At 37.6% G+C, this 19,410-nt stretch overlaps 2 protein-coding genes across 3 annotated transcripts; both read right to left on the minus strand.

Annotated features, from left to right (window-relative positions):
• Positions 1-84: 84 nt before the first annotated feature.
• On the minus strand, positions 85-15,387 carry LOC137967135 (5'-3' exoribonuclease 4-like). 2 transcript variants are annotated; one of them, XM_068813585.1, is made up of 22 exons: positions 15,122-15,387; positions 13,940-14,042; positions 13,724-13,800; positions 13,427-13,618; positions 13,127-13,246; positions 12,950-13,012; positions 12,729-12,872; positions 9,020-9,184; positions 8,324-8,401; positions 7,767-7,853; positions 4,036-4,116; positions 3,516-3,611; positions 3,296-3,366; positions 3,055-3,183; positions 2,881-2,957; positions 2,745-2,785; positions 2,560-2,634; positions 2,319-2,464; positions 2,066-2,170; positions 1,895-1,970; positions 1,237-1,319; positions 85-856 (listed from the first exon to the last, which is right to left on the minus strand). In XM_068813585.1, the coding sequence occupies exons 1-22, from the start codon at positions 15,326-15,328 to the stop codon at positions 232-234; spliced, it is 2,841 nt and encodes a 946-aa protein (XP_068669686.1). In that variant the 5' UTR covers positions 15,329-15,387; the 3' UTR covers positions 85-231. The 2 variants fall into 2 exon arrangements, with proteins under 2 accessions (XP_068669686.1, XP_068669685.1); XM_068813584.1 differs by having other exon boundaries at positions 7,767-7,883.
• A 1,195-nt stretch (positions 15,388-16,582) lies between these two features.
• LOC137934157 (photosystem II D1 precursor processing protein PSB27-H2, chloroplastic) lies at positions 16,583-19,204 on the minus strand. The gene is made up of 4 exons (XM_068778408.1): positions 19,130-19,204; positions 17,962-18,087; positions 17,450-17,871; positions 16,583-16,934 (listed from the first exon to the last, which is right to left on the minus strand). Exons 2-4 carry the CDS (start codon positions 18,041-18,043, stop codon positions 16,797-16,799), a joined length of 642 nt encoding a protein of 213 aa, XP_068634509.1. The 5' UTR covers positions 18,044-18,087; positions 19,130-19,204; the 3' UTR covers positions 16,583-16,796.
• Between the last annotated feature and the right edge of the window lie 206 nt (positions 19,205-19,410).

A 19,410-nucleotide genomic window follows, 5' to 3' on the forward strand; every position in this document is an offset into this window, starting at 1 on the left:
TGTTCTCCAATAAACATAGCTCTGAATAGAGAAGCATTAACTAAAATTGTGTCATCCACTGATATCTACCTAAATTTCAACATGTTTCTAATTGAGAAATCCTGTATTCTGGCTTTTTTTACCCCTAAAATTAAAAATTAAGTGCGTCCATCTAGTCATATGGTACAAATTGCCCTACTCCAAGAGAAGCAAACGAACACTAGTAATGCAAGATAAACAGCATCACTGGTTTCAGCCAGAATTGGATGGACTCGAGGTTGCAGGTCGTGTTTTGACTTGATAGACCTTCTTCATCTGCTGCTTCTCATATGTACCAGGTGAGGTCGTCCCATGTCTGTGATAGCTTCGTCCATTGCCTGGCATCCGCTTGTCGATCCAGTTGGTGGGTGGCCACAGGGGAGGTGCTGCATTTTCAAGAGGCTGTTGTTGGTGACGTTGCTGTGATGATCCCATTGTGTTTGACATCCTCTGCCTATATCTTTGCCCCTTCTCGACAGTCAGCTTCGACATTCCCATGTTCAGGTTGTGGTAATCTTGTCGGGGATAATGTGACCTCTCTTGGACCTTGAAAGCTTGTCTACGGTCTCGACTTTCAAGAATAGGGGCAGATCTTGACGGGTGAAGGGCAGGTTGTGGGCTATAATGAGAATAATAGCTGGAGTCCGGAGCAAAGCTTCGTTCATACCCAGCAGGCCCAGCTGGCACATGCCTGTTCCATATGTGGTTTAGATGGTTCCGCTGTGGTGATCGAAACAAACCAGAACCATTGTTGTGTTTGGACTGCAAGGAGTTCTTCAGGAGCCGATGAGCTGCCTCTCCTAGAAGAGGACCAGATATTGCGCCAGGAACTCGGTGCCTGAAAACCAAAAATAACTTTGGTGGAATAAAACAGGGTTAACTGAGATGAAGAAGAAACAGATCTTGTTACAGATATTGAAGCAATCGCTTAGATATATAAGCCTGCTTTTGCTTCAGAGTACAAATCTATTCATTGGTGGTTACCCTGAAAACATTTTTTCTGCTAAGCCCTTTGAAATAAGTATAATGGCTCCCCATCCCCAAAAGTAAATTAGTAGGACACCCCCTCAGCCAATTTTAAGAAACTGACCAAGTGACTGCACCCACACTAAACATCAGATAAAAATGATATTTCTTGCTTCTTTCGATATCATCTTTATAATTTTGCTATTATTAACTACGTTTTCCCACTGTTTCATAAAATCAAAAGTGAGGTACCTCTCTCGGGTAACCTGACGCCGCCCACCATTATCGTCATGCCACAAAATAGGAAAAGGTTTTACATCATAAGGCTTTATAATCTGCACTTGAAAAGAGTGTGAATTGATTCAATAAGTGCACTCTCAAACATACTCCGTTTCATAGGAATGGAAAATTTAAAGGCAAACAATTTTTTCCAGAGCAATTAGAAATGTGAATGCAATAATAAGCCCAAACTACAGGGCAAGAAGATACAAGAGGCAAAGATTAACACTCATAAATACAAACATGACATTTTGTGTTTCAATCAGCTTATGAAATGTTCAGCAAGTAATGCATGTACTGACAAAACACAACCTATTCCAGCCACTCGTACAGATTTAAGTAATAAGAGATGCAAAGAGCAAAGTTTAATTATAGCCTGGGTAAATCATAGAATGCTAAAGTTTCCAATTTCAAATATTTCAGAGAGAACCAAACCCACAGATATTTCCTGGCTAACAGAATTGCCAACACACATGGATAAACAATTATTTCTATAAACTCGTTGGTTTTTTCAGATTTGTGTTTTCCACATGAGCAATAGTAACAGTCAAACAAGGTATGCATGGCGCTAGTTACAAGTATTTGCACCAAAATTAACAGCTTCTTCAGTGTCAGAGCAAAGAAAGATCACCTTTTCAGGCATGATTACTCCTTCAGGAGGCTCTGGAATATGCTGATGAGGGAAAGGATTTAGGTATGTGACATTTCTGACAGATAAATGCATTCAAAGCAACAGGTGTAAGAAGAGGAAAAAAAAAGAAAAGAAACAAGATACTGATAATGAGAGTTTTAGGAGACTTACAGGACTTGATTGTTTTCAATGTCTCTCAGACCCTTAACAGGTGAAGGAATAATTCCCCTGTGTCCATTCCTCTCACACAGCCAAAGAAATCCATTCATTCCTTCACTGCATAGAGACACAATGTGAAAACCTTCTTTCAGAAAATGTCGAAGAAAGGCATAAGAAAGCATCTGAGGTTTTTCTTTTTTTAATAACAAAAAAACTGAGCTTGGGACCAGAAAACATTAATTTAAGAAAGAAAGAATATAATAACCTGGCAATTGGGTCAATTGGGAGAATATATCTTATTGGACACTGATTGAAATGATAATAGTATGAAGTAATTTGCCAAGCTAAAGGATGTGTCCAATGAACATACAGTATGTCAAGCAGCATGCTATTTCTAATCTGCTCTTCCTCCTGAAACAAATTGGATAGGGTTATTTTTAGAGACTGAAATAACAGTACTGAGAGCACAATATTAGCATGCAAAAGGAAAAGATCTACATCCTCACTGTTAAAGTGTCCTCGAGCTTCTTAGTTTCTGCAAGCAATCGCCCCTCATCAATGAATGGCAATTTAGCAACACCCTGAGGTAATTAAATAGCCTTTTATAGTTGAAACTAGTGCCGCTGCATAATTCTATAGAATAACCCAAGCAATCCAAATATAATACATATCAAGTTGAATAAGATAATACCTGCCATGCAAATCTTTTCCCATTCATGTCTATCTCAAAATCTATGCCAATAAAGAAGCAAAATGTTGATTATGCAGCGTTAAAGTGTTGGATTCAAAGAGAACCCTGGAGTAGCTTAGGCATGGACAAAATTTACCTGATGGATAAAAATAACTTATAGGTGAAGCCGGATCAGTCATTAATGACCTATAGTGCTCAGGCAAAACATTTGAACTGTGCGAAAGAGAAATAGAATAAGAAGCTACACAGCATTACCATTAAAATCTGGGTAGCACTATGAAGCAATATTTGTAACTCAAGCATAAAAAACCTGGAAGCTGGTAGTGTTCCCATCAGTTGGTCAAAAGGTTTAAATGGCTGCCCCAAGAAAAAAGTAACTTCAAGATCTGATAAACCTTTAAGGTCTGAAGCAAATGGTGCATAATGATATGGATAAAACCTGAAAGATGCAGATAGAATTAGTAATACCATAAGAAACTTCAGAGGCATAACAAGTCATCACTTTAACTGCTACTTTGACAAAAAAAGAAAAAAGAAAAATCCTTACACACCATTGCCAAGAGCAGACCCCTTGGTAATAATATCTCGAGACCCAGCAAAGGCCTTCCACATACCTTTGCACCTGAAAAAGAAAAAAATGTCCTTAGTAATAATCGTAAATATATATATATACATATGTTTTTGACATTATTATAAATATACAGTGGATCTTTACATATGCTATCTGTCCACGTAACAAATTATATTGAGAGTTTTATATATAGAACTCACAACATCTCTCCTGACATTTTCTATCTTCTCTGGGCTATCTAACCCAAATTTCTCCATGTAGTATCTTTCTTTGTATCCTGGCTCCCCCAATTTTACCTGATGAAGAACACCGTGATTTACTTAAAATTCATTGAAAAATAAGTATAGAAATGAATTTTCCACTAAGAGAAAAACTGTGCAGTTTTTTAAGGAACTTGAACAAAGAACACAAATAAAAGTTGGTAAAGATGATACAAAGAAGCACCATTTGGCATTTCAGAGGAAACAATCAGGCTCCAAAATGACAAGAGAATAACAAGAATAAAGCATAATCCAATGAAAAGAACAAATGGATTTCTCAATTATTTCAGTAAGAAATTTCTAAGATTTTGAAAATGGCCCAAACAGTCCTCATACTATCTCTTGACATTAATGTGTACACATCAAAGTGTGAATTTGCTTTGCCATAAATGCTGAACATTATGATATAATCATGTATAACCAACCATGGCATACCCGAAAGGGAAAAGTATAAGCAAACCTTGTCGACAACTGAAGCTTGAGACTCCACAGAGTTTTCTTTCCTCATCTTAAGCTTCAGTTTCTCGTTATTCTCTATTGCCTGAAACAAATTCCAATTGTTGAGGAAGAAAATTCACTCATAATAAAGATGAAAATTGAAATCCAATAACTGCAACAACAAAAGGCAAGTGACACAACCCTTCTCACTGCCTCCAGGAAAAGCAATGTCAAATGTTGACAATATTTTATATTGATGTGAGGTAAGTTTTATTAAATACAGACTAGCTAAAATGAAACTAGAAATTACTCCAAACACAATCTGCTCCCTAACCTTTGCCTTGTTGATTTGTGTTCACAAGTGAAACAAAAGTAAGCCAATCATGGCCCACTTTTTGGTAGCAAGAAGTTACCCAGGTCAAGCAAGACTAGCTTTGGAAAGTCGGACAACAATCTGATGACAGATGGGAATTATCCAGAGTTTGCATCAACAAATCATAAAGACTTCATTCACGATCACACAATAATGGAAACCAGTTAAAAATAAAACACCTTTTTCCCTTTAATTTTTTTCTCTCTTTATTCTTTGAGCCTACTAGACCTATCAACAAAGAATTGTGAATTGAGGTACTCATGCACTACTAATATATTTGTGTGTATATATTAAATACGGATGATGAAAGAAACAAAAGAAGCACAAAATTGTAGTTCACATAAAATCACAACACATCAAACCATGGCAAACAAATTCTACTGCATGCAGAACCACAAAAAGGCTAAGTTGTTAAAAATCTCTAAAAGCTTTTATGGCTTAAGGTAGTGGCTTCCTTGGCTGTTAAAGCTTTTAGATCCTTCTTTCTTAATGAGCCAATCCAATAAACCGTTATACGAACCAACAGCTACTTCCAAACATGTTCTTCTTCCTTGAATCTTGAACTGCAGCATTGCTGACTCAACCCTGAACCATGTGCTATTGTACATCATAGCGAACTCCTTAAGTAGCTTAGGCTATACGCTTCACAAGTCCCCTGCATGGGAGCTTCTCAGGTCAGTTTGGATCAACTCAAGATCAAACTGATCATAAGTGTGACACAGCATAAGAACCGATATGACCTGACATTGACCTCAGCTTCTTAAATGTAGCAAGCAAAAACAAGTTCAAACTTGGCATTTGGTTATTTACCACATAAGAGTTCATTCTCATTGTTCATTTTATGTTCCCAACTCTTTAAAATAAAAAAAGTCCTAAATTTTCGCTTAATCACCTGCTCACTCCTAGTATGAACCTACAAATGAGTGATACTTGCTACTAATTGTACTTGTCTCAAGACACTACCATGATAATAAGCATACACAATGCCCCCTTCATCACAAAAAGCGATAAAAATTAAGAAAATAAATAAAGTCAAGATCACTTTCAAGACCAACCTCCCCTCATCGTAACTGAATGGCAACCACCTCCTATAGGCTGATTAAATTTAATATCAATGTTTTCTCACTGAAGCATGGTCCTGCAGGTGCTGGTGGACTCTTAAGAGATCAGGAAGGCTCGATCCTCACTTCCCAGCCCCCTTGGTATTTATGACTCAACAAAAGTAGAACCAGAATCCTTCTCCATGCAATTGGATTGTATGCAATAACATTTTCTGGTCTGCTTGTCAACAAGGGGTATTCAAGTTGAATGCGATCAGCTGGATGGCCAAGAAGAATACCTTGCCTGGAGACAAAAATATCTATTTGATGAAATTGCAGATCTCTCCAATCTCCTTGGACAACAGAGTGGAAGCATGTTCTTGGTTCACAAATAGTATGTCAGATTCTCTAGCTTGAGAGGGTGTCTCCCAAGAGCATTTTGTTTAGGGAGATCCTTGCCATTGTAATCTAGAGTTGAAATCTCTATAGCTTATATCATATGATTGTTCTTTCACTTGAAATAAAGCAATCACCAATACAAAAAACATGATCACCAGCAACTCCTAAAAAACCATCATATCATCATCATCATAAACATCAGCGCCTTGTCCCAATTGTAACGACTTGTTCAGATGTCCTCCTCCATTCTTTTTTTTTTTTTTAAATGATGCTGAATTTTATTAAGAAAGCTCAAACAAGCAGATTACAAGAGGGGAAGCCTTCCCAAACAATGAGAGATTGCTAGGAAGTTCCGAATTTTGCCAATTTATCAGCCAAAGAATTGGCTGATTTAGGAATGAGGTTCCAATTACAATGATTGGATGACACAATGTCAGTAATACAAACAGTGATTGGCCAGTGGCGCCAAGGATGAGAGCTATCTTTTGAACACCAGCTGATGATAGTCTTTGAATCTCCTTTGATAAGCAGCTTGCCATGAAACCGCTCTTTAAAGATTTGGAGGTTGAATAGAAGATCACTCACTTCAGCAGTATTTGAATCAGCAATACCCACCGCCCTAGCATAGGATAGAATAGGGTCTCCATTGTTGTCTCTAAAAACACCACCAGCTCCAGCCAGCCCAAGACAGCCTAAAACACTGCCATCAAAATTGAGTTTGATGAAGTTGTAAGGGGGAGGATCCCAAGTGACCATAACCGGATTTCTACAGAGGCCCGCCATATGCGCGATCAAACCCCAATTTTCCCGAAGGGAAACGCCTGATAGAAAGGTAAACTCCTTCCTAGTATGAAACCAACTCGAGATAAGGCTCACTCCCTGAGAAGCTGTATTATCCGGGGTGCTAGCCTTGGAGTTGAATCTTCGGTTATTTTGCTCGAGCCATAGGCACCAAGGGACATGCGCAAGGCATGCCAAAAAGGATTATCTTGCCCAACCTAGGAAGGCGGATCCCCATAACTATCTCATAGTTGCCGAAAAGGTCCTGATGCAACCCCATTTGGAGCCCAATCTTCTGAAATATCTTCATCCGGACTTGCCAAGAAAAATCACAATGTAAGAGAACATATTGGACTGCCTCATCGCACATACCACAAAGGGGACAAGTACGATTGGGGGCTGTGTAACCTCTTTTATGGAGGTTTCAGAGGTGAGGATTTGTTCCCTGATGGTCGTCCACATGAAGAATTTGATCTTACTAGGCGCTAAGAGCTTCCATACTAGGTTTGCCTTGTCCTCCTCCATTCTACTCCATCATTTGCTAACTTTAAGTATCCAAGGCCTCGTGGATACTACATCCAACTTCTATCCGAGTAAGTGTGAGTTGCAATTTCATCTTGGCACACTTTTTGGCCTCATGACTGTATCAACAGTTTACTCCACCAGTTGATGTCCAACTCTGAGACATTAATGTGAAAGAAGATGGTTGCATCAAATAAGTTGACAATCAGCATACAATAACTATGCACTTATACAAATCCTTCGCTACAGATGTATGCTGGGTTGTATATTGTGTCTTAGGTTCTTAGTCCATGACCCAGTAAACCGAGCCATTTCCAGGCCCCCAGCAGAACCCATGAAACTATAACCCTTTTGCCAGTCTAAGTTGCACCTTTGCTGCTTGTGTCTTACAAGGTGGACTTTTTGGCTGAAAGCAGCTGGCAGGGAAACAGGCTACTGCTGAAGTGCAAGGCACTCTACACTGTCACCAGCATGCAAACTCAAAGAGACTTGAACAACTACTAGTCATACCAAGCTGACCAAGGTTATATTTAGTAACTATGAAAATGAAAAAGCTATTAGCTCACTATCTTGAAAAAATAGAATAGAAATTAGAAGAAACTTTAAATAAATTATAGACAAATTAGTATGTCAAATCACCTGTTGAATACGAGCACGTTTCTGGAAAATCAAATCTTCATATGCAGCAGCAACTTGAATGAAGTGTTCCACTCTCCCCAATTCAACCTGAGCCATGTAAGCCATTAGAAGATCCATCTGTAATCCCAACCACTGTTAAGGACAATGACTATGTAGCATGAAAACAAGATTAGAATCTAGACAGATAGTGCTGTTCTGTGAGGGCCAGTCTCATAGCCACTCAATCACAGACATACAGATACTATTTGGCTATATGGTCTTGCTGATATGGAATTGTGATCCTTTTTATTTTTTGTTTAAAAGATGAAATGTAACCTCTTTTGAATAATGTCAAGATTTCTCTAAACAAAATAATGTCAAGATTGAAATTAAGAAGCTGACAAAAATGACCGGTATGCTTTATGATATCTGGTGATTCAGCATGTTATATGAATCTTCTTTTATTATTATCATCATTATGAGAAACATTATTATTTTTTATCACAGATCAGCAACCAAGGAGTAGTAAAGATTCAGATCCCACATGACTCAGAAAACCTATACAGAAGAAATATTACCTCACCGGCATAAGTAAGATAACCACCCATTGCAGAAAACTCCCTCTTATATATAGTCATAAGTAAAGTAATGGCACCCTGAAGCAATAAAATAACTGTTAGAGCAGCAGTTCATAAATCCAGACCTGTAACTGCTATTAAAATTCAAACAGTAGCAGCAGTTACTGTTAGAACAACAGTTCATAAATCCAGATCTGTACCTGCCATTAAAATTCAAAAGGTAGCAGTAATGGGCATCTCACATTTGACTTTTTTGTGCATGTGTGTGAGAAAGAGAGAGAGAGAGAGAGAGAGAGAGAGAGAGAGAGAGAGAGTGTTGGTAGGGGGGTGGGGGGGTGGGGGGTGTGGATGGTGGATGGTTGGGGTTTCCCTTGTGTAACATCCCTTTTAATATAACATCTGCAACATTGCATGTAACAATAACTACACGTATCTGTTAAACATTAAGGCAGATGTCTTTGGTGAAACATCTCATGTCTCACCCGAAACATTTTGGATTTCTGGGACCTAAGATGTCTCACAATTCTAAGACGCCTATTGCCAGTTACCACGAGACTTCAGGAAATTCCATGAACATTTTTTTTTTTTTGGTTTTTGTTTTTGAAATGGTACTTCCATGAACATTTTATTAACTACTTACAAGGAGCTGTTGACAATGAACTAAATAACCAGGCTCATGGAGGAGTTATAACGAACCTCTCGAATCTCCAGTGTTGGCATGTGTGGAAGGAAATCATTCCCAACAAAAAAACAAATGAAAACAAAGTCATCCATCACTCTCTCGAAGTTAATCTCAAATGGAGGGTCTGGGATCTCCAAATCATACTCTAAATACTGTCGCAATGTCCAAAGATGGAGAAACTGCCAATAAATCACAAATAGGAGATAACAGTTAACATATTTCTCCACCAATACAATAAGAACATACGAAAATTTCAGAAATAATATAACTAAAATATCCAATGAAGCAAAATAACTAATCTTGAAACTTTTTTTTTCTTTTTTGGAAAATGAGTTCTACAATGAAGTGACTCCACTCAATCAGTTTAAATCAATCAAGTTCTTATAAGCTAATTGCTAAGGCCATAGATAATAGATTAAAAACAGCACTCCACACGGTTAATAGTATAAATCAAATGCTTCATCAAGGGAAGGTCGTTGACTCCCGCACTTGCTTAAGCGAGTGGACACCCAGTGGAGAAAACTGTTGACAAGATCAGCTGGTCTTTTCCAGATCAGGATCTGGATTCATAGCTGCCTGCCCTCAGTTTTCTTTTTTTATTCTTTTTGTTTTTCTTACTCAATAGTTCTACTCATGGTTTTATAAGCATCAAACAAGAGATTATGTCTCCCGAATGCTTCTTCTTAGCTAGATGAAAATATCTCCATCCTTGGTTGTAGACTTATGTACCTCTTGCTCTCTATCTCTTCCTTGGTTCCCCTCCAAATCTCTATGGAACATTCTAGAGAGATTAGTAAATGCGTTCCTAGGGTTCTCTCTTGATAACCTTGCAACCTCATTAAAGTTCACCTGAGTGGGACTTCCAAACTCCAATCTGTCCTTTCTACCTTATCCAACAACTGCACAAACTGTATCAAAAGCTATTGCAAGGCATTTTCTTTATGGAAGTAGAGGGGATTGAGAAACTTTACACCATTCAGTCAATTGACATTTAAATCTAGATGCCGAAGTGCAATAGAAGTCTCCACATTATCAAATCTATCAATCAAGATATCTTTGCTAATTGCTAAATGAAGTATTGACTGGAAAAAAGCCTTGTTTGTAGAGAAGGCTCATCATGACAAAATGTTGATATAGTCGTCAACCTTTTACTTCCCTCATGACACCATAAATTATGCCCTCGGCTGCGAAAATCCCTTGCAAGCTTAAGAGTGACTTTGCCCATGGACCACACATTCCTACGTGAAGTCGAAATTTCACCAATCTCTTACTAGAGATATGGAATTTCCAGTCTTCCCAACAATCTTCAATGGCATTAGGCTTATCTCATCTTGATCCGAAGCTCATTTCTATGTTGGGCAACAAATAGAAGAGGAGTGTTCAAGTAACACTATGATTTCAAGGCTATAGAACACTCCTCTAAATTCTCCTTTGTTACTGGTTGTAACCTTGACACAATTCCTTCAGCAACTCCATCCCTAAATGTCTGTACACTTTCAGAACTTGTAATTCATAGGTGGCGGAATTTTCACTATTGACCAGCTTACAAAAGCTTTTGGACTATATGACTCCATCAAGGTGGAGGTGCAATCACTCTTGCAAGGGTTGAGAATCATTAACAACTTGTTTGAGCCTCTATTGGTTGAGGGAGATATGATGGTTATCATCCACAGTGGATCGTAGAGAACATCCCAACAGTTATTTGATACACCGGATAACTTGTGTAGTCAGCATATTCTAACCAGACTCCTCATAGAGCCAACTGCCTAGCAAATTCCTTTGTGAGGAGTGAGTTTCGCAAAAATCCTTATTGTGGGAACTCCTTCCCAACTTTGATTTTTGTTGTATTCTCTGTTTCTTTTTTATGAAAAACCTTGTTCACTGTTCTGCTTACTACTTGTACCGTTCCTCATGGATCCTTGCATCTCTTCTCTTTTCAATGAATTCTCACTCACTTGGTTCTATCAAAAAAATGTAAGACAACCTAGAGAGCAAAATCAAGACATAAGACAACCTCCAACAGACAAGTAAACACTATTTTAATCTATTTATTATGTATCCAGTAATTTTTTTATTGTTTTTTCAAACAAAGGTTATAAGTTTTTATTACTTCCAAAAGAATCACAAACATGGCTTATGCCAAAAAAGGCCAAGATTTCAAGTTGCCAAACAAGGCTTCCTTCTACACGTACCTTAGAGGAATTCAAAATAATAAACAAGAAAAATCCAATGACAACAATACCATATTTTAGGAAACTTAATTGAAAAATAAGAAGAGTAAACAGTATATAAAAATTTTCCAAATAATTTAAAAACTTCTATAATTAAAGTACAGAAATATTTTTTATTTGACTCATAACTAGCCTTTTTATTATTGATGACGCATGCACACACGCATCAGTTAAGCTTGAACTGAAGACCTCATACTTGAAACATCACAATGGGGCTGCTGAGCCGAAGGCCCAAACCACTTATTTAAATCTAGTTAATGACACAAAATGACAAATTCCCCCGACTCTTCGGAGTTAGTTTAACTAAATCATGTAATTCATTAGCATTTTGTACTTTTTTGGTATGTGTGATGTCCTCTTCTGAAAGGTGAGATGATGGATCATCTTTTGTCTCACTGGCCCTTAGACTAGAGGGTTTGGTCTGGCTTCTTTGCTTTTTTTGGTCTTAATTTCTGCATCCCAGCCTCCATTTCCAACCTCCTTTTGCAATGGTTTGGCCTTGCCCTGCCAAATGTGGGCAAGCTCATGCTTAAGCTTGCTTCGCCTTCATGCCTTGGATGAATTGGCTGGAGCAAAATCAAAGACACTTCCAAGGGCAGTCCTCTTCGGCAGCCAGTTCACCCTGCATCCAAAACAGCATTATTTCTTGGTGGTGCACCCTCAAGGAGTTCAAGAAATTTGACGGCAATTATTTGAAGGAAATTTCAGAGCATGTCGCCAAGCTGTCCCTTCCAAAGCACTCTCCCTTGCAGCAATTGATTCCCCCTGGGCCTACCTGCATCAAGTTCAATTTTAATGGGAGCTCTCATGGCAATCCTGGCCCAGTAGGCATAATGATAGTGCCACTCTTCTTTCGTTCTCTGGTCCTCTTGGTGTTACTGACTTGACTGTTACTGAGCTCTTGGCCTTAGTTCACAGGTTGAGGGATAAGGATTGTCCAGGGGAAGCTTCAAGGCCGCCTCATTATGGAGGGGGATTCACCTGGTGTTTATTAGTTGGTGCAGCAAGAAGTCTTCTCAGGGGCTCTTTTATTAGGCTCTTGATCTTGTTGAAGATGTAATTAATTGGAATCATGTTTTGAGATCAGTAAATTGTGTTGCTCACTCACTTGCTCAAGAGAGGTTTCCCACCAATCCCTCATTGTAAGGACCCCCTCTCCACTTCCTTGTAGCTGCTTGTCTTCGGGCTTGTTAATGAATGCACCATTTAAAAAAAAAAGTAAAAAAAAGTCCTCTTCTGAATTCACATATGAGTGTAGATGCTTTGCTAGGTGGTTTTAAAGGCGAATTTGATCGCCACTAAACTCGATCAAGGGCTTTTTAAGTTTTATTATCACGGAAATCTGCAATTTCAAGGTGATCTTAGACAAGTAAACAGATGTTCAAGCAGCACCATAAGAAATGAAACTCCATTACCAGCAATAGCCACAACACCAACTCTGTTTTTCATTATGCACAGAAACAAGACAATAATAGAAAAACAACAATCAGACCTGATATTTCTGTTTATGAATTGGAGTGTCATCTATGATCTTCTCATTTGGCTCCCCACCTTCACCTGAATTGCATTCTGCGGCCAAGTGTCCAACTTGACCACAGATAAAGCATTTTTCTTGCTGTCCTGGCAAGAGGACCACCTGTAGAGTTTGTTGTGAAATTACTAAGTCCAAGCATAAATTTAGATTTAGGTAAATATATGCAACACAATTCTGACCTCTCTTAAAATAGAGAAATGGACCTCATGTGTAGCTAAAGAAAGCATAATAAGATCTGCATCCTGCATATAGTAGAAGAGAAGGAATTCACTTATGGATAATTGATTTTGGCATGCACTAGCATCAAAATATTACTAATAAAATAGGATAGAAAAGGCCCTCAAATTCTGACTCACCAATCCATACAGACAGTGCCTTGTGTTTGGATTGAACCATGGGAGATTCCGTTGCAAACGAATGTATGACATGATCTTGTGTTCACCCTCACCAGGAACATTTGCATCAGAAAGCATAACCTTCAAATAATCACCCAATGCAGAGCCCCATGAATAAATTTAGAAGAGAGACAAGTATCCTGAAAGCAAATATTCAAATAAATAAATAAATAAATAAAATCTGCAGAGGTTTACGCCGCTAAGAGAGATTGATACAATCCAATAGAACAAAAAGATCTTATTTGTCAACATTTTACAAACCTTAGTGGATCGCCAGTCAGGTCTACCATTAAGTCTCGTGTGAACAAAATATTGAAGGGCAACAGACAATGCAGCCATGAACTGGGTTCCAGGAGTTATAACATTTGAATCAGATGTTTCGGACTTCTCCTTTGAAGACAGAATTCTTCCTTCTTCTTCAAAGTCCTTCCTCAATCTTTCTTCCTCCTCTTCCTGAGGAGCATGCAAAATATCAGAATAAAACTGGCACCTGTGAAGACCAATTTCTAACAATCCAACAAACAGACAAAAAGGAAGAATAATGTCGAAATATATTACCGCTTCTGCTGCATCTTTTGCAGCTCTGAAGCGCCGAGAGCGCTGTTGGTTCATTTTAGCCCTCGGTGCAACACCATCTGTCAAAATGTTCAAAAAGAATGTCAAAAAAAATAAAAAAATGACATTAGCACTCTAGTTGAAGTATGGCCAGAATGGAGCAGCTAAGAGAAACAAAATTAAGAATCTTAAAGGGATACAAACCAAATAAGAGCTCACCAATTGCCAAATACAGAAGCTTTCTTGGACGAACCAATGCAAAGATGTAGTCAATATAATCAAATATAGATTTAAACACTTCATCATAAGTGGCAGGTGGAGCCTGAAGAATAACAACAAACAACAATTCAGGTCCCACTTTATAATATTGCAACATGATACAATCCTCAGCTATACTTTCTAAATTTCTTAGCTACATTTATCTCTTGCCATTAACAAGGAGATAACAAAATATAAGTAAATATAAGCCTTTTTTTCATTAAAACAACAAAAAATGTACATAGCTTTCAGGTACTTAGAACCCTATGGAAACATGACTCTGGATTCACTCGGTTTACCTGGTAAACCAAACCAAATAACACAAATCTAAATTACAGACATGGAAAAAGTATGATGCAAAAGCTTCAAACTCTCCTAGCCAATTGTCAACAAGCTATCTTTCGAAAACATAACAAGTGAAATAACCGTCTCATATTTGGCTCTGAAAACTCATCAATGAACTGCTGTAGGCAGCTATTGCACAGCCATGTGACTATAACCATCTCAAGTGAGAATGTCTCATCTGTGTCACTACACCATGCAATTTTTCCTGTAAAACTACTTTGACTTTGCTGGTGGGCGTGATCCTTTTCTACTAACCCCAACACTTTCAATTAGAACACTTAGTTTCTGTCCCAAATCTCTCAAAAGATGGCTGAGGCACCTTGACATACCAATAAGTTCCTCACTGATCCGAGTATTAACCAAACACAAGTAAATACGCCAGAATTGCATTTGAACCGTGCCTCTCATATTTCCAACTCAACAACTATACTCTCCTTATTTTTTCTTTTAAACTGAATTATACCTGCGGTTTTTTGAAAAAATAACATTATAAATCTTTTCTCGTGGACTGAAAAGAAAGTATATGCAACCCGGTATAACGTAAATACGATAGAAAGAATACCAACTCGATACGTTAACCAGCCCTGTCGACCATTTTTATCTGCAAAAAATCCTATCTGTCGCTGAACTCCAAAACCAGTCACAGGTCAACCAAAACAAGCAGAGCTCATCTAAAAACTATGTCTAAACGTTGTCCAATTCCCCACCATCTCTACTAACATGAGAAGATAAACAGCAAAATACAATAGAACAAGAAAAACTGCGACAAGGCGAGGTATGAGATTCGGTGAGAGGTACCCTTCCAGAAGGATGGAAGCAGGGATGGATGATCCCATTCATGTCCAAGTACAAGTTGTCATACTCGAGACCATTTGGATTCGGTTTTGTCACATCTATTGGCAGTAGCGCACCATTTTCGCCGACGGAAGGCTCTTCTTCGACGACGTCAATGATCGCCAGAGGATACCTATCGGCGAGCCACCGGTAAAACGCTGGAACTCCCATGGCTGGAATCAAGATCTGGAAGTTGCGTGCGCCTCCTCGAGCAAACCCGGGTGAATTTCGAGAGAGTCGACACTGGAGCGAACTTCCCGCGATTAATTGCCCGTCGTTTGATATGAAGGGAGGAGTAAGTTGCAGTTGTACACACGGGCCTACCTAAGGTCGACACGTTACCGGTGACCGAAGTCGGAGTGAAATTTGGTAGTGGATAACAATTAATACCTACAACAGCATATCCGTGTTGATCCGGCTCGTGTATCCGGATCCGAATGGGACCCTGCTTAACACTCGGTTAGTGTTTATTTTATGTACTTAGTTATATAATTATATTTATTAATAAAATACTTTTATTTATTTATAATATTCATGATTTTTAATATTAAATTAAATTATTAATTTAAGAGTGATAATTAAGATATCGTAAAAGTAAGAATTTGATCAAGTATTTAGAGTAAACGTTTTTGCTTAAGTATTCTATTTTTTATAATTAATTAAATTAATATTTTTTACTTTATAATTATTATATTAATTTAGATAAAAAATATATTTTTTTATTAATAAAATACCCTATTTTTAATTTTTTATATTCATGATTTTTAATAGTATATTAAATTACTAATTTAAAAGTGATAATTTAGATATTATAAAAATAAAAATTTGATTAAGTTTTTAGATATTATAAAAGTAACCATGTTTGTTTAGATATATTATATTTTATATTTAATTAATTATAAAATTAAATAAAAACTATCTTAATAAAGTGAATATATATAAAAATATTTTATTAATAAACTCATTTTCCACTTTCTACTAAATTTTTACACAATAAAGTGTTTTATACTACACTTTCCATTGAAGACACTAATACAGGAAAATAATTCACTTTCACTTTCACTTTCACTTTCAAAGGGCACTACCCCTCCCCCTTTACGAGCATCAATTTTAAATTAATTATAAATGAATTCTGTAAATGAAAACTGAGCTCCCCCTATCTCTATTTGGTGCACTTTCGGTCATTGAATTCTGTAAATTAATTTAATATCATTCTAAATTTAGGGAGGTGGAGGTTGCTTCACTCTGTTTGGCAAGAGGCTGAAGGCCCTTCCTGGCTCCCATGATTCATGGCTCCCATGAGAAAGCGGGCTCCCCCTATCTCTATTTGGTGCTTGTCAGGATATATCTAAACGACCATGTTCTCACAAAGAAGCAGATACGCAGCAATGAGCAAACCAAAATGCCATGAAACCAAACTGGAACTACTTGCATTGAACTGATTTACTGACTGAAAATAAGAACTTGATGACTGAAGCGAGCTACTCTGGGAGCAATCAATATAATAAGCTACAAGAGTATAGGAGGAAGGATGCCCAACTTCATTCTGGGGGACAAAAGAAACATCCTCGGACTCTTACAAGGGGTTTTAAGCAGAGTTTCCGACAGATATAAAAACCATGTGGCTCAATGGTTGCTTCTACAAGTTTGCATCTGCAGTATTTAGATCATCCAAAATGCTGGATTTGATCTCTTCAGGCAATGGTGCAAATGGGCCAGCCTTTGAGTAAAAACTGGCTAGAGATCTTATTGCTTTTATCAAAGCAACATAAGATTCCTGCATGGAAACTACCATCAGCTGAAATATATTGATGACTATTTTGAACAGAAAAAAGAAAAAAAAAAAACTTGAATAGAGGATTTGGAAAATGCATGAGAAAAGAAAAACCAATTTAAACAAACACAGAACAAGCAGTAAACTATCACAAGTTATCAGGCTAAGATAAAATTTTCTCATGCCCAGTCAAGATTGATTTTGAATGAACAAATTAAAGATCAAGTTTTTTATTAGATTTCAGATTCAGTACATTTAGTCACATCAAATAGTCAGATAGCAAGTATTCCAATGCTGACTAAGCATATTTCACATAACCTCTATGTGCATCAACAAGAAACCACCGTAGTATTAACTCAATACTTTAAAGTGAATAATACATGTCAAATTTATGGTACTAAGTCTAAGAATAGCTCTGGTTCCTTGATGGCTGCTCAAAGAAAGTCTCATCATGAACAAAACAACTTAAATTCCCCCTTTTCTGTAATATCATGCAATCAAGGGAAGAGAAGATTTACCTCAGATTTAACTGCTGGTTCGCCTTTCCAACCATTTAAATATTCTCGAATAGACTCCTTTGCAGCATCGGCAGTTTTTCTAAATTTTGCAATGTCCTTAGCATCTTCCTTCAATGATTCTCGTAGTGTTTTTACTACTTCTCTTGCAGACTTCAGAAATACTTTGGGTAACACCTTTCCAGTCTTTGTTTTCTCATTAGGGTCGAAAAAGGTTTTAAATGTATCCAAAACACCCTTATCATCCTCAGCCACTTCATCTTTCTGATGTTCACCTTCTGCTTCAGTGGGTAAGGGAGCAAAGAAATTATAATTAACTGATAATACAGCAATCAATGAGGCTCCACTACATAAAAGAATTTGCCTTCTATCAGACAAACTTCCCAGATTAGTTCGACTGTAACAAGGTCTCAACTGCAACTTATCTGCTCTGTATCAGAAAAAAAAAATAATCAAGAAGCACTAGAAGTGATTCTAAAAGGACTAAGAAGGGAAAAAAGTGATGCATAACCCACTTTTGGACAAAGGCACCATGATTTTTCCAGTCAAACAGGGAGACTGATAGCCTCTCTCAAATATTGAGAAACAAGTAGTCATCCCTTCAAGAAAATTTACAGTCACAGTATGTTTCTATTTCCACTCTGCAGAAAATGGTAACAATTCCTCAGTCCTTGTGATGAAGCTTTCAATATAAAAAAAACATGAAAAGAGCTTCAAATAACTTTTCACAAAAAAGAACAAGTGTCCTAACTAGGAGTTATGATAAATCTGAATTTCACTGTAAACATGGAGGCAACAAAATCTGATATGCCAAAGCCCCAAAAGAATCAAATCGGCTCAAGTGAACCATAATACCGGCCTTAATGATACATGAATTTGACCAAGGTAACAATGCTAAAAGAGACTCCTGATAAATGCTCTGCAGAAGAAGACCACACAAGCTTCTATGCCATGCAAGACACTTCGTCATTCATATTTGGATGCATAAGCAGAAATTTGTAATCCTCCATAATGTCTTTACATGCAAGGTAGTTTCGTGTTCCTACTCAACGTGTTTACTTAATAGAAAATTTTCACCCAAAGACCTGAATAAATTTTATGTCGTATTCAGTCATAGAAATGAAGGAAGAAGCCCTTCTTGAATTCATCTCCACTCAAACAAGGAGTTTGGGTCTTCGATCGTTTGTTGATGGCACATTGGGCATCGGATTTTATCTTCTGGACAGCTCTCCTGAAGTCTCATCACAACCATTTTCCAGAACAAAACAAGAAACCCTGATTTTAATAATTTTCCGCATCACCAACAAAAGACAGTAGGCCACCCTTCTCCCTTCTCCTAGGCATACTCTTCTTTAAATCAAACACCTCTGATACTCACTACTCCAGGTCTTTGCTGAAAAATGCTTCATTTTCCAAACATCATGGAGAGGAAACAACAAGCATTCCCTTCTTCCAGCGTCACTTCGAATATATTACCCCGGAAAAACTTCCGATGCGTTTATATCGTAGATGGTAGGCAGAATCCTAGTGAAAAAACTTAAAATTTCAAACAAGTTCGACTTAATCTTCGAGGTTATTTTCTTCCGTGGTCTAACTCAATTACTTCATTCATGAAAGCGAAGCAGAACGAAACTAGAAAAGAAAAAAAATGCTTTAATAAGTTACGTGAATCTGATAGTTTACCAATTCGTCGCTGCGAAAGCTTCTCACTTGCTTTCTCCTATTCTCGTCTTCCCCGACCAAGCCAGCAATTCTCGGTCTTCTATTTTATCGGTTTATCCATTCAAAGGAAGCCACAGCCATTCACCACAAAGTGAGTGGTGTTTTCGTAGTTCTTTAATATAACATGGTGTTTTTTATTTGGATGTACTCAAGCCAGAATGGGATTTGCGGAGTCGGATCCGAATTACAAAATCCGATCCAATCACATTTTACCAACTCCGATTAGTCCTACATGCCACGAC

This window comes from Aristolochia californica, unplaced genomic scaffold (assembly GCF_029961685.1).
Source record: "Aristolochia californica isolate CCGP_79_NKW_82.1479 unplaced genomic scaffold, dmAriCali1.0.hap1 SCAF_6, whole genome shotgun sequence".
Classification (NCBI taxonomy): domain Eukaryota; kingdom Viridiplantae; phylum Streptophyta; class Magnoliopsida; order Piperales; family Aristolochiaceae; genus Aristolochia; species Aristolochia californica.